We start from the raw sequence: 26,345 nt of genomic DNA, 5'->3' as shown, positions 1-26,345 counted from the left end.
CGCGCGTCTGCGCGGCGCAGACATAAGTGGCAGAAGTGCTTTTGGCCAAAAAACAAAAACCACCTTAGTCTCGTATACCTTCCAAAGTTATAAATGAAATAACATATGATAAAGTGAAATGAGAAATAAGGGCTTTTGAAATATATTATTTGAGACAGTGAGTCATGTTGGTAATTTCGTGTACCTTTTAGGAAAAAAAATTAGTGAATTTGTCAAACAAACTGAACGCAGCGAAAAACATGTACACGAGGTTGAGTTCTAAATCGTTTCCACCAATGATCTCATTACAATCAAAATAGGTTATAATAAAATAAAGAATAGTGACTACCAAGTAAGACACCTTAGTTCAACGAACGATCTCGCTAAATAATCGTTGACCATGAAATCGAATTTGTTCATTTGACACAATTTCAAACGAAACCATAATCTAAAGAAAAATAAAGTTCAAAAACTTTACTTACCGTTTTGCGTAATTAAAGAAACACAAACTTAAAAAACTAGGATCAATTAGAACTTCAAAAATTGATCCTCTTTCTCTTTTACCTTTTGCAATGAAAAATAACAATGAAGTTCGCCGTTCCTATTTTTCGTTTTCTGGACTTTATGAAAGCATACCCACTTCAACAAATTAAGTTCCGTATATCTTTCTTTTGAGAGTTGTATTTGAGATTTTTATTGAAGTTAATATATAAAAGATATACATATATATCTTTTATTTTAAATCAATTGTATTCTAAACATACTCTTTCATAATTATCTCATAATTAAAACAATTATCTCTCCTTTTAATTATCTAGATAATTAACACTATATATATATATATATATATATATAATTTATTATAATTAACAAATTAATTATAATATTAAATCCGGCTCTCCGTAATTATTCTAAATAATTACTCGTTTATTTTATTACGCTTATTATTTCGTGATCCGGTGTTTAACGATTAAAACACCGTTAAATGTTCGTTGCCAAAGTGTAACTCTTTGGGTCGTACCTTGACGGCAACATTGAATCTTAATCGACAATTGAACATTATATCCAATAAGTCACTCAACACAAGAACATATTGGCGTATATCAATGAGGACCCCAAATCATTATATAACACTTAAATGTAGGGGCATGCTTAGACATCAGAGTACAAACACAATGTAATAGCAAATGTTGAAATTAACATGTATTAACTAATCTCATCCACTAAGCGTATAAACACTCACAATTCTTGAATTAATCTTTCAAGCCCTATTAAGCTAATGCCAATGAAATGAAATTTGTAACGCCCAAAATTTTTCTTTTAGATTATTTAAATAACAACGTACTTTTTCTAACGAAATTTGGGCATGACCTATTCGTAATAGGAGCGGTCCCCTGTTTTTCACATTCAAAATATATGTTTAACACGACACCTTTAAAAGGACATATTATATACCATCAAACAATTTTGACACGCATACGAAATTCGTTAAGTTCAAAATACATAACAAGAACTAAGTTTTTAACTACTAGATATAGACAAGCGACCAAAATATTAAGCGTTGTCTTCTTTACATAATTAGCGGAACATGAGGCGGGCCTTGAAGTGTGTTCGAACCAGGCGAAGCTTGAAAGCTAAACTTGAGATTTACCTACATAACCACAACAAAACAAACTCATTAAAACTAAATTTCTTCTTTAAACTCAAGAATCTAACTTACGGACTTGTAACCATTATGACATCCGCAACTTGTAAACTACTACATACTTTCATTCTTGCTCACAAGTACGTTCCAAATGGAACTTCATACCATTCTTTCTAGTCTTTCAATCTCATCCTTCGTCCCGTTTATAAAAGGTTCTACACATATACCATTTTCATACTCGATTCAATTGACACATCTAATGTTAAACACAACAATATAATAAAATCATGAATTGTACAAGTAGCGTACCTCGTTCTTGATTTCCTTGTTGCTTCGCGTGACTCGAACTTTCCTCCTTTACACCTATACATAATCAATCATACTTAGAATTCATGCCATAAACTTATTAACATACATTCCTTGATAAGATGTCATACATTTTACTCTTACTTCACAAACACATTCAAATCATGATTTTTACATAAAATTTATGGTTAACATGGTTGAATTCTTTATTGAAGCATTTTATCAAACACTTGGTGTGCACAATATCAACAAAGCACAAGGTACAAGTGTTCATAGCATAGTTCTACTTGTTCATTTTCTAGTCTAACAAGAAGCAATCAAATTCACATCTTTCTTTCACCCTACATTAACTTATCTAATTTCTCTATCACATACTGATTATGCATTAATTCACATCTATAAGCATATTATTTAAATCATCATGTTCATCATACTCCTACAACAAATGGGTGTAAACCCTAAATCGCCCAAACAATCGAAATTAAACAAAATTCTCAATCTATTGTGAATTCCTAACTCACAATTACACAAGATTTCCACATAAACTCATGATTGGGTTAAAACCCACTTTCTACAAACCACCAAATCAGAATTTTCGACTCACCTTGTGTTGAACAAGCTTAGATGGTTAAAGATTTGAATTCATGCATCAGTTTAGGCCCTTAATTCCTTCCTAATCTTGTGATTTTCTGAAAACTAGGGTTTCTTCTTGGTCTCCTGCTCTGATCAATCCACACTTTCCTTTTTCTTTTATTTGTTTTTATTAAAACTTCCATCCTTTTTAACAAGTTTAGTCCCTCTAAAACCTTCCTTCTAATCGAGTTACTAACATATACACTTAACTAGGTTATTGAAACCCTGATTTATTACGTTGGTTGTTGTTGATTGCGGTTAACTGAGTTTAATTTAGCTAGATTGATAACTCCAACATAATCGATTAAGGGTGGCGGACTGATTCTAGGGTTCTAGGATTTAGGGTTTTGCTTTCGTTCCTGCTTTCGTTTGTTGCGGCTTTAGGGTTTTGGGTTATCGTGTGCATGGTTGTTTAAAGTTCTGATTTCACGTGAGAGTTGTTTGTTTAGTTATGGATGTTCGTTCCAAGACTGGTGATGTTACTGCTAGTGTCTTGCATGACCGCGGGAAGCCGCCTGACCCGCTGAACAGTTTTGCTAATAAACCAACCGACCTAGATGGATCTGATTACTTGAATGAAACGGTGGGTGAGGAGATACCTACACCGGGTACAGCACCAATTCGAGGGATTGGGTTACGAGTTACAAACATTGAAGGCAACCCTCTACTTCCGAGAAGAGGTATGTTTTCTACGTCGAATGTTTCGGTTTTGGATGGGTTGATGAATATTTCTAAACCTGTGGAAAACTTGTTTGCTGCTGGAGCATCTTTGTCGTCGACTAGCAAGGATGATAATGCTGGTCAGTGTCATGAGATGCCTTCGTTTGCTAATGTGGTCCAAGGGAATAAGGCGGATGTTAAAGTGAATTTTCGTTCCTTAGAGACGAGTGAGAAACAGGATGGGTGTGATGTGGTCCTTTCTAGGGAATCGGTCAAAGTTGTGCATGATAAGCTTGCTAACACGCTATATGGGTATTTCTTGGGGGACCGGGTTGCTTTTCCCGTGGTGGACTATTTTGTTAGAAATAATTGGAAGCGGTATGGATTGCAAAAGTCAATGATGAATGCCAACGGCTTTTTCTTCTTCAAATTTGCTGATCAAGCAGGTATGCAAAAGGTTCTTACTGAGGGGCCATGGATTATTCGTTCACAGCCGTTATTTTTAGAAGTGTGGTCGCCATCGTTAAAGCTTGAGAAAAAAGAAGTGAAAACGGTTCAGGTTTGGGTAAAATTCCATGAGGTTCCTCTAGCGGCATATACGGAGGATGGTTTAAGTCTAATTGCTACAACCATTGGTGTGCCAAAGGCTTTGGATTCGTTCACCACGTCTATGTGCGTTGATGGTTGGGGGAGAAGCAGCTATGCTCGGGCCCTGGTAGAAATTTCAGCAGATTCTGAACTGAAAGAAGAGTTAACGATTGCGGTTCCTTGTCTTGATGGGGATGGGTTTGTAAAGGAGAAGGTCTACGTTGAATATGAGTGGTGTCCTCATAGGTGTGGCCGATGCTGTGTTTTCGGGCACACCCATGAAAATTGTCCTCTGCAGGCTCCTAGCGTGTCAAAAGATAAAAAACAACAACATAAGGGTCCGGGTTATGATAGAAAGATGAAGCAGCCGGTTCAGGATCCTGGTCCGTCAAAGAGACAATCTACTGTGGATGACGATGGGTATACTACTGTGTTAGGGAAGAAGGCAGCGAAAAAAGTGGGTTTTAATGTCAATAAGCCGAAGCCAAAATTTGAATATCGCCCAGTTTCTACTAATCGGAAAGATAACGGGAAGTCTAAATCGGAATCAACCAATGTGGTGTCTCGAAATCCTTTTGATGTTTTGAATGAAGTGAATGAGGAGCAAGGCCAAAGTAGTAAATCGGCTGGAGATGGTAATGATCCGTGTACTAATGAGGAGCCGGATGGGGGTAGGCAAGATCCGGCCCAAGTAAATCTGGATGACGATGAGCTTGTTGATGATTTTTACGAAGCGGATGGCTATGAAATGGATGGTTTTTTGAGGCAAGGTACTATTAACACTAAAAAAGGGGCAAGCACTCCTTCTTCATCGGTCCTCAATGGTTAGTCTCGCCTCTTGGAACATAAGGGGTTTGAACCGCCCCATAAAGCAAACGGAGGTTCGCCACGCCATTAAGGAGTTAAAGTTAAGTTTATGTGCAATTCTAGAATCTCATGTGGAGGTGAGTAATCTGCCTAAAGTGTGTAAGGCTGTTTTTCGGTGGTGGATTTGGACGTCGAATGGGGGCCATTGTGTGAAGGGTACGCGTATTATTGTTGGTTGGAATCCGGCTATTCTTGATGTTATGGTGCTTTCGGAGACTGATCAGGTTATGCATCTCCAAATAATTCTAAAACAGTCTAAGAAAATGTTTTTTTGTTCGGTAATTTATGCAGCAAACTATTACATTAGTCGGAGGGATTTGTGGAAACAACTTTCTTTACATAAGAATTTTGTTTGTAATGAACCTTGGGTCATTCTAGGTGATTTTAATTCGGCGTTGAATCTTGAGGATAAATCTATGGGGTGTTCCTCAGTGTCCCTGAGCATGAAAGAGTTTCAAGAGTGTGTGGATGATATTGAAATGGTTGATATAAAACGCACTGGTATCCATTTCACGTGGAATCAGAAACCAAAGAAAGGGATTGGGCTAATGAAAAAGATAGACAGAGTTATGGGAAATTCTCATTTTATAGATAAGTTTCCGAGTGCTTTTGCTGATTTTCATCCTTCTCGGTTATCGGATCATTGTTCGTGTGTGGTTAGCGTCCCGGATATGGAAAATAGAAAACACCGGCCTTTTAAATTTGCTAATTTTCTGGCATATAAGCCTGATTTTTTGCCGATTGTGGAGAAGGGGTGGGGTATGTCCATTGATGGAGTGTATCAATTTTCGGTTGTTAAAAAACTTCGTCTGTTAAAATCTCCGTTACGTGCGTTGCTTTATCACCAAGGTAACTTGCATAAAAAAGTTGAAGAGCTTAGAGTTAAGCTTGACTGTATTCAGCGTGATATGGATAACGATCCGTCTAGTCTTATGCTGCGTGAGGAGGAAGCTATTACTAGAAGTGAGTTTCAAACCGCGTTGTTAGACGAAGAGAGGTTTTTGAAGCAAAAATCTAAAGTGGACTGGTTAGCGGCTGGGGATATGAATACGGCCTTTTTCCACTCGACACTCAAGAACAGAGTTCACTATAGCCGTATTGAGGTGATTCGTGATGTTCGAGGGAATGTTTATACGGATGAGATGGTTTCGGGAGCTTTTGTTGATCACTATGAGCACTTTTTGGGCTGCCCGGGTAATCCGACTATTAGTCCGACTACTGATTTGTTTACTAAGAAGTTAGAGAGGGATGTTGCTCGCCATATGGTCCGTCCGGTTACTCCTGATGAGGTTAAAAGGGCAATGTTCTCCATGGGTTCGGATAAAGCCCCTGGTCCTGACGGGTTTACAGCGGGTTTTTTTAAGAATGCATGGCCTATTGTTGGTGATGAGGTATCAAAAGCTGTTATAGATTTCTTTGCTACAGGGAAACTTTTAAGGGAATTAAACCACACGCTTATTGTTCTTATTCCCAAGACATCCTCGCCATCTGTGGTTACGGACTACCGTCCGATTGCTTGCTGTAATGTGCTTTACAAGTGTATTAGCAAGATTGTTGCTGACAGGATCAAAGGAGTGCTTAATGACATTGTGAGTGTCAACCAGTCGGCTTTCGTTCCAGGTAGAAAAATTTCCGATAATATTCTGTTAACTCAAGAGTTGATGCATAATTATCATAGAAACATCGGCCCCCCTAAATGTGCGTTTAAAGTGGACATCCAGAAAGCTTACGATACTGTTGACTGGGCGTTTCTAAAGAACATTTTGGTGGGTTTTGGGTTTCATAGCAGCATGGTTCATTGGATCATGGTTTGTGTTTCCACGACCACGTTTTCGGTTTGTATTAATGGTGATATTCATGGTTTTTTCAAGGGTAAGAGGGGGTTGCGTCAGGGAGATCCTATCTCTCCGTATCTTTTTACCCTTGTGATGGAGATCCTCACGGCTATTCTTCAGCAGACGGTAAGGATAGACTCTTCGTTTAAGTTCCATAACAGGTGCGAACGTCAGCAGATTATAAACCTGTGTTTTGCGGATGACTTATTTATTTTCGCTAGGGGCGAGATAGCGTCGGCTAGATGTATAATGAAAGCGCTCAATTCTTTTTCTAAGATGTCGGGTTTGGCGCCTAATGTCCAGAAAAGTACAGTTTTTTTCTCTAATGTTCCATCGTTTGTTAAAACTGCTATTCTGAATATAATGCCTTTTATTGAGGGGTCGTTGCCGGTGAGATACTTGGGAGTTCCTCTTATATCGTCTAAGTTATTGTACAAAGACTGCCAAGTGTTGGTGGAGAAGCTTGAAAAACGTATTATGCATTGGAGGAATAAATTACTTTCATTCGCAGGTAGACTGCAACTTATTACTTCGGTATTGTCCTCTCTGCATGTTTACTGGTCTTCAGTGTTTATCCTGCCTGCTCGAGTCGTTTCTAGCCTGGAAGCTTTGATGCGTAATTTTCTTTGGTCTCATGATAGTTCGTTCCAGAGGGGCAGGGCAAAGGTTTCTTGGAATACTGTTTGTGTTCCTAAATATGAGGGTGGGTTGGGGATTCGTCGTATTGGTGATGTTAATAAGGCCCTTATCTCTGCGCACATATGGAGCATTTTATCTAAACGTGAATCGTTATGGGTTGGTTGGGTTCATTCGTACAGGTTACGAGGTAAAAGTTTCTGGGCTTGTAATACCCCTTCTTCTTGTTGCTGGTCGTGGAGGAAAATTATTCAGCTTCGGCCGGAAATGAGGAGTTTTGTTTGGGCCGAGATCGGGAATGGTTTATCGGCTTCAGCTTGGTTCGACTCGTGGAGCAATATAGGTCCGTTGTTTCAATTTTTTACTCCGAGACAAATTGCAAATGCGGGTTTCAGTTTGGATGCCAAGGTGGCTGATTTATGGTTAAATTCTTCGTGGGGTTGGCCGATTGAATGGAGACATCGTCTCCCGGCTCTTAATCAGATTGATACTCGATCTATTCAGCCGGCTAAGGAAGACAAGTTTTTGTGGCGTCAAGGGGATCACCTTCATGAGTTTTCAACGGCTCGGGCTTGGGATTCCTTTAGACATCGAGAGGTGGAGGTAGAGTGGTGCCGTATTGTTTGGTTCAATCAATGCATCCCTCGCCATGCGTTCTTAATGTGGCTTATTATGAGACGTAAGTTACTCACTCAAGATAAGATTTTAAGCTGGGATATCTCGCGGAGAAAAAACATGAACATGATGTGCTGTTTGCTTTGTTACGCAAATCATGATTCACATAACCACCTGTTCTTCGAGTGTAAATTCTCGGATCAGGTTTGGCACAAAGTCAGACATAAAGCGGGTATGGAGTCGGTTGCTTCTAAGTGGGATGACATTGTTAATTGGCTTCTAACTCGGTCCAGGTCGAAATCAGCTGGAAGCTATGTTGCGAAATTATTGGTAGCCGCCACTGCGTATCTCATTTGGCAGGAACGTAATGCGAGGTTATTCAAGAATGAGTTGAGACCACCAGAAGCTATTATTGATCTTATTTTCCAACAGGTCCGATATAAATTGATGGGAGCGAAGCTAAAGAATTGTGAAAATGTTCGAAGGCTTCTTGGCGAATGGGGAATCATTGGAGCTAAACTTCATGAAGATGGTGGCTGATTGAGTCGTTTTGATTGCTTTGTGCTAGTGTTAGTCTAGTTGTTTTCCAGTTTGGTGGTGTTTATGTGTTTTTCATCTTGTTTTACTTTCATGGGGCATGTCCCATGTTTGAACTAGTGTAGGTTCTCTACACTACTTGTGCTTTGTTGATTGTGAATATATAGAATCACCGGGGTAACCCTTTACCCAAAAAAAAACTAGGTTAAATATAACATGACTAGACATTTTAGATAACATAAATAAATTGCATATTTTGGGGTGTTACAAAATTAAATGTTGTTACTGTGCATGTATTTGTAAAATGGCTTTAACTAATCACTTACATTATACATATTATACATATGAATTAAGAGTGGCGATGAATAGTACACATTAAATTTAGAGTATTTATTTTTTATTGTTTTTTTATTTATTATTAAATTTGATTTGATTTATTATTAATAAATTGTATTTGTTACTTTAAAAAAAAATTTGCATATATTCCAACTCATTAGTTCACACGTTGTGACGGTACGTTACCATTGACATTGGATCGGTATCGATTCATTATAAAACAGTTCCGATATATGCACTGTTAAATTTTAAGTATTTATTTTATTTATTATTCAATTTGATTTATTATTAATATATTGTGTTCGTTACTTAAAAAAAATCTAAATCCTCATATATTCCAAGTTATTTGCCCACACGTTGTGACGGTACGTTACCATGGACATTGGACCAGCGTCGGTTAATTATAAAACAAGTCCAATACATGCACTCGGTATAGAAATCAACATATGTTTTACATCGACCGACCGAAAACGATAAAAACAAACACTGGGCACGAAACCAATGTTGTTCGAACAGTATCGATCGATTCAGATTGTCACGGTATTGGTATTGATATTCATTTATTGTCGCATAAAAAGTTGTATAAATTATAATTTTTCTAAACCGCAAATCATAAAAATGAGTACTCGTACCGTTACTGATGTTGTTTGATACGGTACAGTGTCAATTTATCGAACGAAAAAGACTATAAAAGTAAATACTGGTACTGAAACCAATGTTGTTTGTTTTGTTTCGGTTTGGTTCACTACGGTAGCGGTACTGTATCATATTTGATATCAAACAATAAACCATAAAATGAAGACATACCAATACCCATGTTGTTTGGTTCAGTACGGTATGATAGTGATACGGTGTAAGTTAACAAAAGAAAAATAAAATAAAATATACATTTGTACTGATACAGATGTTTAATTGGTTGCGGTTCGATTTGATATGATAGCGACATAGTATTTGTTTTCAAACCAACCGAACCGATATCAACTGAACATCGGTACCAGTGTCAATATTTGTTTTTAGTGTTTTTGAGTGATGTAAAGTTTTCTTTTTCGATTACTATAGCGAGTGTCGATACCGTAACAAAAAAAAGACCGAATCCCCGCTGTGAAGCGCGGGATAATTTCACTAGTTATACATATTAATTTCAACTTGGCATGAATAGTAAAACAAAATTTTTATATTATTATATTCAATTTTATTTAATTTTTAATTTCACCTCTTATACATTATTTAATATTAAATTATATACGTTTTGAATCAATTTAATTCTTATTTAATTCGATATTTTTCCTATAACTTGCGTTCAGTATTTTTTCTAGCTAAATACGTGATTAATATATTTTTTATTGACGTGTCTGTATAAATTTTGTTGAAAAAAAGAGTTTTATTTAACACAATTTAATTTTATTTAATTTTCAACTTCACCTCTTATACATTAAATTATATACGTTTTTAATCAATTTAATTCGATATTTTTCCTATAACTCGCGTTCAGTATTTTTTCTAGCTAAATATGTGATTAATATATTTTTTATTGACGTGTCTGTATAAATTTTGTTGAAAAAAAGAGTTTTATTTAACATAATTTAGTGGTGAACTGTTGCCTGTTATTATCGGATCCAATACCAATTTTTTTTTTATGATTCTCTATTGACATGGGTACCAGTGTTGTTATTATCGGAACGGGTAACGATATTCATTTTTTATGGTTTTCGGTGTAAAATATATTTATCTGTGCATATCATCATTGACTTTAAACCGAAAGCCGGTACAATAGTGATACGAGCCAAACCAATAACGAGCAAATTCCTACCACATCGCGCACGAAGTATATAAATCTAGAACCGTGTTGAATAGTAACATCTGTTTTAAGATATTATATAAAAAGTTTTTATGTTCCAGTTTCACCCATTATACTTAATGATATATGATTGTAACCAATTTTGTTTTTTATTACATTTGATTTTTCCTTGCGTTCATTGTCTTTTTATTTTTAAAGATGAATACGCGTCTTTGTTTAATATATTATTCTCGGCGTTCATGTATAAACTTTGTTGGTAAAAAACATGACTTTAAACCACGTGTTAGTATCATAGCCATAACAATATTGTCATGAAACCACCTGATACCGGCGGAATTCCCGCTGCATCGCGCGAGTACATTTCGCTAGTTATCTATATGAATACAAACTTATGATGAACTGTAGAATTGCAAATGGGCTTTTGAGCTTTTATATTGTTTTTCTTTGGGCTTCATTTTTCTTTAATAATAGGCTCGGTTTTTCCCCTTTTCCCCTGATATATATGCCACGTATGTGTTTTATTCCTTTTGTGTTGTTATGCCCCTATTGCTGTCGCGTGTACATCCCAGGTTTCTTTCTTTTCTCATTAATCTTCACCAACTGTAATGCGTGCCAAGTAATCAAGCTGTCAATGTCTACCAAATATGTGTTGGATTTATATGTACGGGTTCGATAAGTCAACGCTGCTGACCGAGCTATGACCCGTAAAAGTTACACCTTGGGAAACGAACATTAAATCCACTTAACTTGGTTAACTGGTGACCACAAACAATTAACAGAATGAAATATATAATTATCTAGAATAATTATATATCCATGATAAACGAGATTTATAATTTATACGGGTTATAAATAATATAACGTTTAATTACTTATTAATTAAACTTTGTTTTTCGGGCTTTGTATCGCGTCTGGGCTTGAACTTATTATATTGGGCTTTGGGGCCTAAAAGATCATTAGGGATGTTAACCTAAATATATCTATCTCTTATACTAAAGCAAAATAGTGTTGACTATTTGACTTTGATGTGGCTATTCTCTTTGGCCAGAGAATTGGGTTTTTAGGCGCCATTCTCCTTTTCTCTCTATTTTCCTTCAATTCTCTTGGTTGCCTCTTTCTTCATTCAATGTGTCTTTGGATTATATATGGTAGGTTGAAAAGTTAATCAATTATCGGAAGTTTTTTTAGGAAATTATGGAACCGTTTCCAATTCTACAGCCTATATACAAATATTGCTTTTAATCGGATGTTTCAAACGACGACTGAAGAAGCTTGCTCTGTTTTATCTTCATCATCAAACTTCGAAATTCAAGCATCGGTAAGTTGGATTCCACCTCTGTATTTGATTTTTTGTTGCTATTAGAAAACCCTAATTTTGTTCATCTGGTGCTCCTCAATTTCTCTGATCCAGTCGTGCGATCTTCGTTTAATCAATATTCTTTTCGATTCATCCTCTTAATCCGAGTTTATATTACATTACTTTCATCCAGAGAGTTTCGTTTGTGTTTCATGGATATCAAACCAGGTCTTACTAGATCCACATAATACATATCTTAATCCTTAGGATAATCGGTTAGACTCCTTTTGGTTTTGATTTCTGGTTAAGTTTTTTATGTTTGATCATTCTTGGTTTCTTGCTTATGGGGATATTGAATAATTTTTATTAGAATCTGATTCTTGCTATCGTACTTGGTGTGGTTTTTTATTACAGATCTGAAAACTCGGTCAGAATGCCTTAGCCGCCGACTCTAGCAATGACGTCTAGGGATCCGACAAGTTGATCCGGAGCCAGATCATTTGACAGGTTTGCAATTTTTTTTCTTTATTATTAAGAAGTATATGTTACAAAACATATCTTCAACATAATAATTTAGTGATTAATGATGATTTGTGGTTGAGATGATAGGGAAATTGCATAAGTATTTGATTTGAACTCTTATTGTGGTTTGTTTTGTTTAGTATTTACAGAAAGCCCTAATTCGACCGAATTGTTATGTTATTTCAGACATCAATGCACATGACTATTTCGAATTTTGATTCTTCTTTTTATCATTTCATATATGTATTTAACAGGTATGTTATTTATACTTTGCAACAAACCGGTTTTAATTTTTGTAAAGAAATATATATATAATTTTGTACCAAGAATGATGGTTTGAACGGTGAGTATTGGTGAAACATGTATTTTGTAGATGAACTGGTTAAATTCTTATTACTAGATTTAATTGAATACGTGCATACCACATGCTCGATGAAATGCCCGTGAGAGGATTTGATATGACTTTGGTGCATAAAAATGTTTCAAACCTTATAATTTAATGTACACTACATTAATGATATTTTTTCTTGATATGAATGAACAATCAAATTTCAACTCATCCCCACCAATGCGTTCATCTTCACTTGACAACCCTGCTTACAATATTAATGAGTTGTGTTTTAACCTTTAATTAATGAGTTGTTAAATTACAACTACAATATCTACTTGACTACTTCAGCCGATGAGGCCTGGATCAATTGGTTTGGAAGGAGACACCCAATGGCCTTTCAATACAAAGGTTCTAGGTTGAATTTAGCATGCCAGGTGTTTGTTGATATGCTTCAATGAGGATGTTTGCGTTGATTATTTATGTTTTCTTATTTTTTTATAATATTGACCATTAGTTACATTGTAGGGTGGAGAGGAGGATCTGATTTTGAACCATTAGTTAGATTCAAAGACGTTTTTTTTTCTTATATCTGACATTTTTATTCATCAATGGTGATATTACTAAATTTCGTATTTGTTAATTAAATTAGGAATATTGATACATATATTTACTTATCTGTTCCGGTTAAGTGTAAAGGTTGTATAAATTGCAGGACCCCAGATGTGGAGAAGAGGATAAACAGAATCCAAATCTTTCTCTAAACATACCGGAATGTAAGTGTTTCGGTAACAGTGTTCAGTAATTGGTGTACAAAATTGGGTGATTCGGTGAACAAAGTCGGACCGGTCAGGTAGGACCAACCCGCAAACAGTTTTTTGTACATTTTTATGAAGAACTAAAATAAATAACCAATGTGATTACTATAGTATTTTGAACTTCTTTTATGTTTCTTATAGTGCAGGACATATAATGGAGCATATCCAGACATATCCATGTCCTTCTCATAGAAAGTATGACTCCTTTTCCTTTAAACTCAACCGGCTTGTGAGTGTTTTTTTGCCACGATCTGCATATAAATTGTTTTTCTTGCTCTAGTGGTTCTTTATATTTTCTTTCTGAGAATATTACATAATCTGCTTGTGAGTGTTTGCGCATTGAGGTCGCTCCTACTTCCAAGCTAATTTTAGCTAGTTTTTAATTAGTAAATTCCTAATATTTTGCAGTATTTGTAGGCATACTATCTATTAGCTTTGATATATTATAGATTAAGTACATATATCGGTTAGGCATAGCAAGTATATATGAAATATATTTTGTAGTTTGAATATGGTGATCAGATTTAAGATTAGAACAAGGATTACTTATATTAATCATACTCTTTAATCAATTCTATGTCAAAATAGACTTTCATTACCAACTGATTATATCATCAAAGTTCCAAATCTCAGTTTAAATTCCTCACATCCACGATGGTTTTGAAGATTGATGAAGAAGTATCTCAATTTTGTAACATTTTCTGATTTTTTTGCCCTATGGACGAATATGCAAGCATACGTTTCTTTCAAGTTTTACTATTTAATACTTTATGAACCTTTTGTTTTCAAGTATGAACATTTTGGTATTTCGGATGATTTTCGAAAAAGAGTGGATGTGGTTTTCGAAAAACAAAGAAGAGAAACAATTAAACTGAATACACGGAGGTTGAGCTTCCAAGACTCTTTTTTCGAGAAGACAGAGTATCGTGCTACCAGGTACCATATTTCCTTTTTTAATTTCTCATTGTTTAGTTTGTTTAAATGTTTAACAATCCAACAGTGTGCGTTCTCTTAGTTACGAAAAGAGTAATGCTGAGCAAGAAAATGTTAAAGAAGTTTTCCTTAATCCAACAGTGTGCGTGCTCTTTGTTGCGAAAACAGTGGCAGCTATGGAACGGAGTTATTTATAATAACGATCAGGTCTCTATGAGCAAGGTTATGAAGGATATCAAAGCGTTGGTTAACTTGTGGATTAAACACCAATCGAAGGAATCGAGCATCACTTGGGCGGAGTGAAGGAATCGAGCATCACTTGGACCGATCCTTTTCATTTCAAGTTGGTGTTTTACCTTTTTTAATTTCTATAGGATTATTCATGTAGTAGGGATTTTAATTTATTTTACGTATTTCAGTCATTGTCTGCTATGATAACAATCAAACCAGATAGTTTTGTTGAAGAATTATGGTCAGTTCGTTCACACCATTTAAAAAAAAAAGAATTAAAGTTGATACATTTTAAAGATTTCTTGAAATATTTTCCTTAATTGGATGTAGCATGTATGTGATTTTCTATGAATGACATCATGGACTTTTAAATCAATTTTCTAATAATTTGTTTCAATGTGAAATAACAGGATTTGATGCAAAATAATTTCAATTTCTTGCTTTGTTTGCAGGATTATTACCTTCATGAATGTAATTCAATGTGAACGACAATTCAGAGCAATAATTATCGCCAAACATGTGAGTCTTCAAATTCTTATGGTTCATTTGCTAATCGGTTCATCATAGATCTGTTCAACCTTTAATGCGATCAGGTCCTTTCTTACATCCTAGTTAGTTTTCAATTTGAATTTTAAGCCCTAACCCCCAATGAACATCACTGCCTACCAGGTTAATTTTTTGGGTTTTTTCTATTTGGTTGAGATTGGATTGTGTGCAAAAAATTATAAAGGAACTTTTAAATACCCCCAGCCTCATAGTCATTAGTTGATCCATAAATACCCTCAGCCTCATAGATATTTGCTTTACATTGGTTAGTTTTCAATTTGATTTTTAATTACCCTCAGCCTTATATTCAAGATAGAGAATTGAAGTTGGATTGCAATTAAAAACAGGTTAATAATGTTGTTATACGCCCAACTTTTCACCGAATGTCAACATGATAAGAAGATGTTCATGGGTTTAGAATTTGTGATTCTTTGTGTTCTAATAAGCCAATGTTCTATTCATCTTCACTGGATTGTTAGTAGTGTTAGGATAGGATGTGTTTAACTAATAAAGGTTAACTATTTTTCCACATATATCATTCAGGGATATTTCCTTACAATGCTGAGATTATTGTTGGAGTGCTAAGTTGATTACATCAAAGTTTTTCGGAATACACAATTGCAAGGTAACTTTGTTCTGGCGAACAAACTGAATGCTTTGTGCCTCATTTCTATTGTACATTGAATTTAGGGTTTTATATCTTCTCTTTTTATGGCGTTTTATAGAGATGAAAGGTTGGAACACAAAAGTACAATATGCAACAATATTTTTCTTAGTAAATAAGTTTTTTTTTTCTGTACACGATTTACTGTTATATTGCTTTTTTGCATTTATAACAAACTTTGGTATAATTTATGTTATAGGGAACCAATTTATTCGACCATGGAGGAGCTAAGCAAAGTTATATATTCCTTATTTAAGGTTTTGTGCCATCTGACACATCCGTTACTACTTTCGTGTCAACAACAATAGCGCTACCTCTGCCAAAAACTTTTGCCAAGACAACAAAAAGGAAAATACAACAAGTTGCCGGTACGTACAAAACTACAAACTTGGTATGTTTACACTTGAATTGGCACATATGATTATCGTATTTTATTATTTGACTTTCACATTAATCATAACATATTCATCCTATATATTTTGTGTTTGGATAAAAAGATAAATATGGTGGTAAGTGGTATATTGACTAAAAGTTTGTTTGTTACTCTGTTTTCAAATACATTATAAGTTAAGACATGTCAGTTCTGTAAGTCACATAAGTTTTGATTAAAAGTTGGTGATTTTGATATGGGTCAATTCTAATAGTAGCAACATACTTTTATGTTTAGCCACTCTTTGCAAATTCTAATATTTAGATTACAAGTCTAAAGCAAGTTTAAGGTTCCTTATTCATTATGCTCTCTTACTGGCATAATCTATAAGTCCTAAGAGAATACTAACCTAAAAGGGATTTAATTTTTCCCACCCAAAATGCTCTTTTTATTGTAGTTGGAAATTGAATTATTAAGTTTTAGATTCTCTTTCAATACATCTAGCCAACCCCTCTAGCGTAATAAGGCAACTACAATAATGTTAGGGGTTGTTTATTGCACTTTCAAGTTAGGTTCTATTATTTAGGTGTTAAGTCCTTTAACTATCAGAATTAGTCAAACACTCAGGAGGGCATGCATGTGTTGATTTCTTATTCAATAACATTATTCTGTTTCATTGGACTGTCCGTAACCAACCAACGGTTATGCCATGTGGCATGGGCAGCCAACGTTACTGGTGTGAAGGTGGGGAAGGTTAGGGGGATGACAGGCGTGTAGAAGAAGATTGTTGGCCCCTACCAATTGACAACCAATCAAATTTTTTGTTATTTTTTATTTATTTACTAATTATTATTTTAATCGGGAAGTTGGTAATGACTATGTGGCAGACACTTTAGCTGGTGATGTTAATCAATGGCCAATTTGAACTATCCTGGTCTTATGCCAGTTTTTTTTCCTGGTCCAGTTCTTTGCAAGGTAATCAAAGATATCACATATGACAATAGTATCTCAACTATTAAATTGTAAGCATTACTCTAACATGTATTTAGTACATTATATCTTGCACTAAAAAAGGATGGTGGTAATCAATAACGAAAATAGTTTATACTTTTTATTATCTTAATTCTGTAATATTTTATTATTATATTTACCTTTGAGTGTAGTGTTTTCTTATTGCTGGTTATTATGTTTTGTTAGCAATTTTGTCTTAGCAATGATACATAGAGTAAATTTGTTTACCTGAACATACAATAAAAATATTCATGTGAATTTGCTTAGACTGTTACCTTCATGTTGGAATTGTTTTACTACTAGGAGCTTGCAAGATGAGTGGGTTGGGTGCATTATAGAACGGGTCAATTTAGTACGTTTCAAAACGGGCCATTTTAGTACACGTCTTTTGCGGCTCTTCATATCAAAGCCTCCGTATCCTTCGTATGCATATATATATTTGGTTTTTAATGCTTAATTAATATATAGCATATATAGTGTTTGCTTTTCATGTGAAGGGTTTGTTGGAAATGCAAAGGTACATCAAAGTATCGAAGAAGAAAGCGAAGGTGGTGCATGCTGTTATTTCTGGCCATGATGTGGTTATGTGGAAGAGATGAAATGAATGGGTTTTTAGCGGAAAACAATCATTCTTGCAGAAAATAGTCGAAAAGGTCAAAGTTATTGGATTCCTATGGATCAAAAATTGAGCAATAATGAAACGCTTGGTTGGGAGGAATGGAAAGCGCTCTAAGTGTAATGATATAGATAGTTTGATGGAATGTAATATGTATGATGTAACCAGTTAGGTATTTAGGTTTAGCTTTCGGCTTTCCCTATATTAAGAAAGATTTAGTTGGTCGTTCGAAAAAAAAGATATTGGCTAATATTTATGTCATAAAAGTAAGTGTTTTGAACTAAGTTTGTTTGATCAACATACTTTTGAATTCATTATGTCACTTTATTTTGAATACATGTAAGATCAATTTGTTTTTATTATTTTCTTTATACATTAATAATTAATCTAAATAACTTTCTCTAGCCCGGGAAGCAATCCCGGGTGATAACTGCTTTAACTGTGATATTTTAACTTTCTTTAGTAGATATCATAAACTTACATATCACTGTTGTTTGTTGTTTCACACATCCTTTCTCTGTCTTTTTATAATTCAATCATTAATGTTAATGTGTTTTTTACCGGATTATCGTTATCTTAATGTTATTTTTGTTCTGTTCACAGTTATGGAGCGTGGTTTTTTTGTTTATATAGAGGACAGGACTAAAATAGAACAGGTTATATGTTTGATTTTCATAATTTATATCGTTACCTAACAAATTAACTGATATGAAGTCTATCTTACATGTTGGTTGTTTTGACGATTTTACTATTCTCATTGATCTTTACAGCTCCTACCAACTTAGTACAACATATTGGATGATTTAAAGGGCTACCCGACCGGTACTGTTCTTTTGTTTACAGATGAATCTGTAATGTTTGATGTTAATATCAAGGGGTCTACAAACGGTTTTTGTCTTTCGAACGGGTGTCCAACTGTCGTCAGTGTACTTGGTATAGAAGACGGAGATTTTGTTGTTTTCCAAAATATGGATTCATCATCATTTAGAATAACTCACTTAAAAAGTTATCTACACATGGTGAATTCTTCAAATGTGACAACTGTACTCTTTAATCGATGAACAATGCAAAACAATGTTAATTATCAATAAAACAATGTGTTTTGGTGTTATTATGTGTGTTTTATGTGTTTGGTGATTTTACAATTCGATTCGATTCGATTTCAAGCTTTAAATCGCTTTTTGGAAGGTTACACGCAAACTGGTGCGTAAATGCAATCAGTTAAACGCGACAAACACTCCGGGATAGTGAAATAGGCTTAACATACCTTAAATAACCTTCACATAACTTAGAAATAAGTTTTGAATGGTTTGGTGTGTCGAAAACAAGTTTGTTCGATCGTAGGGACTATTTGTGTCAAACTGCAAAACTATACCGATTCGTAAGGTGTCGAACAGTCCGGAACTTGATCATAAGATAAACATACCCTAAATATCCTTTACATAGCTTAGAAATAGGCTTTGAGGGGTTCGGTATGCTAAAATAAACTTTATTGATCAATAGGGACTAAAAGCGTCAAAAAGTGCACAAGTTTGCATTTTCGCGCATATCTTACGTTCTGAATATATCCGGACATCCAAAAATTTATGTAATCATTAAAATATTTTATTTTAGTGATTGGCATGATAAAATTCCATTCGTCGCTTAATTTGGATCGTTTTTACGTTCGTTACGATTTCCGTCGTAATTAACCGAACAACGCGATCGCACGACCAAACAAACCGACATCCGAGATATTTTTGAGCATGTTTTGAGTTCGCAATACTTTAACTTCATTTTAGAGCCTTGAAATGAGGTTAACGGGGCTTAAACGTGTCAAAAATGGGCCGAAATGCAAGTTTCTAAGCTGCAGGGACTAAAACTGTCAATCTGCCAAAGATACCCAGGCGGGGCGCGTAAGCCCAAGCCATATCTTATGCGGGGCGCGAGGGCATGCCAGACAGAAGCAATGAATCTGGTCATTTAGCTCGTTTTTGCTGGTTTTGATCAGTGGATTTCAATGCTAGGGGCTGGTTTATGTGTTCTCTAAGTTCCCCAATCCTACCTTGACACTTGTATGGCTTGGATCATGCCCTCCTCTCCAAGGAATGATCCTAATGGTTTGTGAAAAACTATATATAGGCCATCCATTTCACTTGTTCTTTGCTCATTCATTCTTCTCTTCTCTACCATCTGATTTGGAAGGCTCCCTCAAGTGTTAGGAGCTCTCTAATCTGATTGGGAACTTGGTTTTCTTGTAGAAAAGATAGCAAGGACCCATTGTGAGCATTCTTTCATTCTTATTTATTGTTTTCCTAGTTTGAAAGTCAAAAATAGTTTGACTTTCAACTTTGACCACGAGTTGGTCAACGAGAACTTCGTTTGAACTTCGCAACGTGAGCGTAATCACGTTGGTTATAGTCATTAGTGACTATACCCACTGATTACCACGTTAACTAGGTGTAGTGACGAGTCAAAGTTTCGGTCAAAATGCGTTTTAGCACGCATTTTGCAACGGAACTAATATTAGGTATCAAAACACTTTGTTTTGATACCAAATCAGTAGGTTAAACATGCTTTGACATGTTTAGCTCGTCGCTTTTAGTTAGTGCTTGTTTAGAGTCGTAAGTCGAGCGGTCTAATCCACCGCTTAGACTTTCGAACTCGACCTGTTTGGTCGATCTTTAGGATCCGACCAAGCATGTTTAGTGACCATAGTTGCATAGGGAATAACCTTCCGAGGTTATACCTTATGGTCACCGAGTTTAAGTAGTTATATGATAGGTAGATTATATGCCTTAGGTAAATTACCAAAATGCCCTTTTCATGCATAATTGGATTTTAAGCCTATGTAACCTAAACTTTTGTCATATAACTGATTATGCAACCTATTTAAACATGTTTATGCATATAATACTTGTCATAGGACTAGTTAGACGTCTCGAACGCGCGTTTGCGCGCACGACGCGTTAAAGTAGCGTAAGCTACCTTAATGGGTCGCAATGGGTCGAAAGCACTTAGGTTAGGTTTCAATCTAGGATGTTGGCTTTGTTAAACCATGTCACATGAGTTACAACACTCATTTGGTTTACAAGACCTCATTCTGTCCGATCTTCCGATTTAGGCGTCTATTGTTTGACTAAGTGATTCGATTATTAGGTGCTGCTTGAGTTTCCTTGGTTTGATTGAGCTTGTTGAGTTCTTTAGAATGAGGATACTTTGCACTTCAATGTGAGTACATAGTTCCCCTGTTTTACTATTTTCAATTTTTTTGGGGTGATTCATATGTACAAAACGAATTTCAAGGTTTAAACGATGATTTCAAAAACGATTAAGATGGTTTATACAAAACTAATAACAATTTCAATATTGTGAACAAACTTGTTGGTTGTAATTACATAACGAATGACATTCATTAGCTCTGATCAAGCCGACCAGTATTAGGTTATGGTACCATAGGATCTGACAAATCCCGTTATCAGACTACACCCATGGTTATGTGTGGGGGTTATGTAGGTAACGACCGAATCTGTGATTATTAACTTACCATTTGGTGGTTTGTTAATACGAGAAACGAGGTAGTCGAGTCACGAAGGTTTGAATGTTATTAACGAGGTGACCAAAAGTAGTTTCACTATTAAAACGAAGACGATTTTGGGACGAGATAAACGATTTGAAACGAGATACACGAATTGAGACGAGTTAAATGAATTAAACGATTGGTTTTGGGTAGTGATTAGATAATGAGACGGGTGTAGTATGATAGAATCATGGTAGATACGCCGCTGGTACATCTTATATATAAGTGCTTCTATCATAGTACATTGCGTGTCATAATTTAGTTCACTGGGGAAACGATTTTGAAACAATGTCACACAACGAGGTTTTATAAACGATATAAACCATACGAGTTTTATTAACGAGTTTTTTACGAGATGTTATACGATTTGGTTTATTAAAACAAATGTTTTTGGGTTAAGAGTCATGGCTACGAGATTTTATAAACTATAATCAATTCGATTTGAGTTGGTTAACTATATTGCAATACACTTTTCCAAACGAGGTTTGTATTTTGACTCTTGTAGTCTAACGAGGTACTGCAACATATAAACGAGCCATGAATTCGATACTCCCATAAAACCTATGTACTCGCCAGCATTTCTTTGCTGACTTTATTTTTTTACATATGTTTCAGGTGGTATTGCTTGATGTTGCTTGCTAGGAAGCTTGTGTCACATAGGACCTGGACGAGGCCTTAGTGACTTAAAAACAGTTATAAACAATATGTAGTTTGTTTGTTTTGATTTAAAGACAATATACATTACTTAATAATTCAATAAAACGAAACATTTGGTTACCATGGTTGTGGAACAATAATTCTGTTGCAACACTCCCTGATGTTTCCGCCACGGTTTGTTGTTTTAACGTGGTCGGGGTGTGACAGAAGAAGTTGGTATCAGAGCCAATGGTTATAGGGAATTAGGTTATTAGCAATGCTTTGACCTAGACTATAACTTTAGGACCCTAACACAAGTTTACTTGTGTTTAGATTTTAAAACAATACCGTCACCTATCCTTAGGTGATAACCACAACGAGAACACAATAACGAATCCGCTTCGAAAATTAATCATCTATCCTTGGATGATTGATTACTAGGTTTTGAACCCTCTGTTATATGGTTTTGAACCCTTTGTTATAAGGTTTTGAACCCTCTAAGTTTTCAAACTCTCATCAAAGTTTGGGTCTAAATAATGTGAACACGTGCAAACTGGAAGAGTGAATGCTTGTACCCTGAGTTTTCTGTCTAAGGCTAGAGTGTTCGTACAAATCCGCAGTATCGGACCAGTCACTCTTACCTGGGAACTCTTGGGGTGAGTGTTCACTTATAGGCGAGCATGTCTTCGCGATACATTATATTGACCCATTTACTTTGATTAGTCACCGCGTGTTGTTTGTTTGTTCGAGGTAACGAACAAATGATCGCACTCCTTTGTTTTGTCGAATGTTTTCAATGCCTCTTTTGTTTTTCCAATTATCGACCTCACTCGTTTCTCATGTTTTCTTGTTAGACAATGCCTCCTCGACGCGATGCTCGAACCGATGCTCGAAATTATACTGCTGAGGAAGTCGCAGCCCTGGTCTCTCAGCAAATGGCTGGTGTGCTTCCAGGCATTGTGACCCAAATCCACGAACTATACAACAACAACAACAACAATAATAACAACAACAATGCATCGTGTAATTTCAAGAATTTCAATTCTGCGAAGCCGCTTAAGTTTTCTGGGACGCAAGGAGGAACTGCGCTCCTGCAATGGTTTGAGAGTATCGAGAGCACATTCAGACACGTGCAGTGTCCGAATGAGCGTAAGGGTGAGTTTGCATCTAGTGTGTTCGAGAAGCGAGCTCTTACATGGTGGAACGGAGTGATGCGTGATAGGGGTGCCGAAGTGGCACTAGCACAAACTTGGGAAGAGCTGTCACATCCCCAAATTCCACCCGCGGAGTATCACCGCATGGAGGCGTGACATGACCAGGATCAAGCCACCAATCATATTGAACATTACAGGTAAAAAGTAAAAATCATTCATCAATACGAAAGGTGTTCAAAAACCAAAACATATTCAAGTGTGTAGCGGAAGCAATAATGTAAAACCCAACATAAGTAATAAGTTTGAAACGTCATAAATGTTTAACATGGCATCCACGATCCATGTCCACAACGACTGCGCCTCCCAGTGCAAGCTCCCAGAATACCTATTGACCTGCAAGGCATGTAGCAGAAAGTCAACAACTAGTTGAGCGAGATCACAGTGATTGTTCAGTTAATGAGTTCGTATCAGTAATAGTAAGTTCGTTGCATAACTATGTGTTATTAACTAAGCCGAATGTATGTTCAGTTAGTGGGGGCTTCCCATGTCGTATGCACTAGACTAGTTGTACCAGTATGAGTTTACGTAGGTTTTACGTAAGTGTTCTTCCCAATCCGAGAACAGAGGTGTGTACGAAGTTTACGTAGGTTTTACGTCAGTCTCCTTCTTAACCCGATGACAGTAGTACGTGTAAGATTTACGTAGGTTTTACGTAAGTGCCCTTCTTAACCCGAGGACAGTAGTATGCATGAGTTTACGTAGGTTTTACGTAAGTGCCCTTCACAACCCGAGGACAGTGGTAAGTAGTCTAGTTGTGGCGAACGTACGAGTCTATTATAGCTATCAATCCCATTCCCAGCCCACCGGGAATCCCATGCCTTGGAAGTGTGAACTCACCTTGGTTTGCTTGGCAGATACACAGAAAGGTTACTTGAGTTATAAGTGGTCAACCACGTCCTAACATGGTTACCATACAAGTCAGGTTTTGGTTTCAAGTAATGCACATAAGTTTGCACGGAATTAACAGGTTATGTACCCGTATTGATCATGGTAATACGTTTACAGTCAAACACATAATATATGCATGCTTGTGCGATTCAAAGGATTGGGCTCGCACAAGTCCAGCAACCTTGTGCGATTCACCCGTTGAAGCCTAAAGATACCCGACCCAATTAATATAGACAGTCCAAACATATACACGGCCCAACAGTTAACCGAAAAGTAAATTGTGCGATCCAGTTAGTTTTGTGCGATCTGGACGACTTGTGCGAGTGGATATTGGGCTTTAAGGCCCAACAGTCCGATTGTTTGTGTGTGGCCCAAGCCTTGTGCGATCGGCACTGCCTTGTGCGATCCACAATGTCACACCCCCAAAATCCACCTGCGGATAACACCCGCTTCGAGGGCGTGACTGACCAGGATCCAGCCACCAATTATACTGAATAATTGAATTGATAACAAAAAGTAATACTTACTAACCATAAGATTAGCAAATATCAAGTTCAGAGTTTAAGGTTTTAAGTTCAAACAGTTAATAAGTAGCGGAAGCATAAGTAAGGCAGTTTAAACAAAGTTCATATTTCGAAATAAGGTAACACCCAACACAAGGGTGGACAGACACTACTCATTCCCAAGCAGCAAGCTCCATCGTCACGGGTTACCTGCAAAGCATGCAGTAAGGGGGTCAACAATATTGCTGAGTGAGTTCACTAGTTGTCCAGTTTTAATTACCAAAAAACTTGTTTCACCAGTTAATTTATCCGTTTATACTTGCCGTGGGGAGCTACCCCAAAGGTTAGCGACTAAACTGTTTTTCTAATACCGAACACTAGGTAACCGTTGCGTTTCCGCAGGATGCCCCGATGTCAATGTTCTATCATCATTGACGGATGCCTGAGTACATTAGTTCACGACCGATCCCAAACCAGGGCACGGTGTGAGGCTGGTAAAACCTAAATAGCGCTATCAACTAATAACCCGTTCGCCTGGCCCCGGCGACTAATCGGTATTATGTAGTAGGGACTTGAGTGATAGAGTTTTGTTTAGTGCCGTTAGTTGCAATCCGTATAAACAGTAATTAACCAAAGGTTTCCCAATGACAAGGGAAGGAAAAGTAAGTTTGTTCCCATTAACTAGGGAAGGAATGTGAATGGTCTCCCCTTTTACAAGGGGATAGGGTTGTTTTAGTCTCGTGTCCCAAACCACCGGGACGCATGCTTTTAAGTTGTGAACTCACCTTGGGTTGCTCGGTAGATTTAGGTTACTTGTCAAAACACGTTGGTCACCACGTCCTAACATGGTTACTGGTATAGGTCAGGTTCGGTGTACAAGCATTCACGTAAAAATCTATACGCATAACAGGCACGCAACATGCATACAAGTAAACAGTCATGGGGTTATTGGGCCGGCCTAAACATTTAAGCAGTCAACAGTAACACATAATCCAGTCAACAGATAGCCCAAGTTAAACACATTATGGCCCAATAACCAAAGTGGACAGCCCAGTCGCAACCAGGAGGTCTCGAGTCGCAACCAGGAGGTTTCGGCTTGTCACGCTGTGGTTGCGAGTCGCAACCGGGGTCTCGAGTTGTCACGTTGTGGTTGCGAGTCGCAACCGTCGTAGTCTCGAGTCGCATCGTGTGGTTTCGAGTTGTCACGCTTTGGTTGCGAGTCGCAACGGCGTGGTCTCGAGTCGTAATGCCGTGGTTGCGAGTCGGAAGCTGTCCCTTTCATGTACACGTGATGATGCAGATATAACAGTCCAATTTGTACCAAGTAATCAGGCCCAAATCGGGCAACAGCCAATGAGGTTTCACAAACAACTTTGTCTAATCTGAATATTAGTAAACTTAGATCAAACTTTGCCATTTTTGAAATCTTCAAACTACATTCAACAAGTTCATCCAATGTTCATCATTTTTCTAGGGTTTTCATGCCAACATAATCACACATTTTTGAACCAAAAATCACATATTTTAACAAGATCAATATGCAAGAACAACAAAACATACATTTTGTAACCTTTGGTTGGCATAATCATTCCTAAATCATTATTCTTTTGGCCATGTAAACATATTATCATGCTTTCATACATAAAGATTTTCACATATAGGCAAACCTCACAAACCATCCTAAAGATCATGCATAATATCACTAATCAAGCATTTCTAGTTCATAAACATTTCACAAATCTTTTATACATAAGGTTAACACTAACCGGTTGTG

At 36.5% G+C, this 26,345-nt stretch overlaps 1 protein-coding gene across 1 annotated transcript; it reads left to right on the top strand.

Moving 5' to 3' along the window:
- Positions 1-3,014: 3,014 nt before the first annotated feature.
- Positions 3,015-8,304, top strand: LOC110924829. The gene is made up of 2 exons (XM_022168816.1): positions 3,015-4,635; positions 4,742-8,304. The coding sequence occupies exons 1-2, from the start codon at positions 3,015-3,017 to the stop codon at positions 8,302-8,304; spliced, it is 5,184 nt and encodes a 1,727-aa protein (XP_022024508.1).
- Positions 8,305-26,345: the final 18,041 nt, after the last annotated feature.

The sequence above is a fragment of the Helianthus annuus genome, chromosome 17 (assembly GCF_002127325.2).
Source record: "Helianthus annuus cultivar XRQ/B chromosome 17, HanXRQr2.0-SUNRISE, whole genome shotgun sequence".
Taxonomy (NCBI): Eukaryota; Viridiplantae; Streptophyta; class Magnoliopsida; order Asterales; family Asteraceae; genus Helianthus; species Helianthus annuus.
The sequence above is the reverse complement of the archived record's forward strand: the minus strand, read 5'-3'. Positions and strand labels throughout refer to the sequence as shown.